This window comes from Carlito syrichta, unplaced genomic scaffold (assembly GCF_000164805.1).
Source record: "Carlito syrichta isolate Samal-C Ts95f unplaced genomic scaffold, Tarsius_syrichta-2.0.1 Scaffold316420, whole genome shotgun sequence".
Taxonomy (NCBI): Eukaryota; Metazoa; Chordata; class Mammalia; order Primates; family Tarsiidae; genus Carlito; species Carlito syrichta.
In genome coordinates, this window is record NW_007260516.1 from 68,172 (window position 1) to 68,975 (window position 804).

General features: G+C 60.8%; 1 protein-coding gene across 1 annotated transcript in view; it reads left to right on the top strand.

The window, feature by feature from the left end:
* Positions 1-19: 19 nt before the first annotated feature.
* Positions 20-804, top strand: part of RORB (RAR related orphan receptor B) — a 198,352-nt gene continuing 197,567 nt past the window's right edge. Inside the window, exon 1 of the mRNA XM_008074362.2 lies at positions 20-426. Within this exon, the coding sequence (XP_008072553.1) occupies positions 420-426 (7 nt within the window). The 5' untranslated portion in view covers positions 20-419. The remainder of the gene's footprint in view (positions 427-804) is intronic.

The following is an 804-nucleotide window of genomic DNA, read 5'->3' on the forward strand; positions in this document are numbered from 1 at the left end:
CCCTCCTCCTCCTCCTCCTCAGTCCAAGTGATCACAAAAGAAATCTTCTGAGCCGGAGGCGGTGGCATTTTTAAAAAGCAAGCACATTGGAGAGACAGGAAAAAGAAAAACAAAAGCAAAACAAAACCCAGGTCCAGCCAGCCAGCACCTTTTTTTTTCCCCCCACCCTTTCTGAAAACAAACAAACAAACAAACAACCATCAAAACAGTCATCACCAACATCCAAACTGTTAACATAGCGGCGGCGGCGACACACGTCACCCTGCGGCCACGGCGTCCGCCTAAAGGGATGATTTTCTCGGCAGAGCAGCTCTTCGCCGACCACCGTCTTCACTCGTGCTGAGCGGGATTTTTGGGGTCTCCGGGATTCGGGCTGGGAGCAGCTTCATGACTACGCGGAGCAGGAGAGCGGCCACACCATGCGAGGTAAGCGAGCCCGCGGGCGCCGAGGCTCCCGGAGTCCGGCCAACTCCAGCCAGACGGGGCGGCGGGGGAGGGGAGAGGCCCCGGCCGGAGGGAAAAGCGGCAGGCGAGGCGCAAGTTCCGCGAGTTCGCGCCCGCAGGCGGGGATGCAGACGGACCGGGCGCAGAAAGTTGTGGGAAGGCGTGGATGCCTCTCGGGAGTTCCGGAGGGACGCGGGAGGGCGCTTTTGGGAGCGGGGAGAGAGGCTAGTTGGTTCCCACCGGTCCTTGAGTCGCACGGAATATTTTCTGCGCGCCGCTCTCGGGTGCGGGAGCGACGCGGGATGGAGAAAGAGCCGGGAGAGCGATGCCTCTGGGCAGAAGCAGCTGGAAGCGCCACGT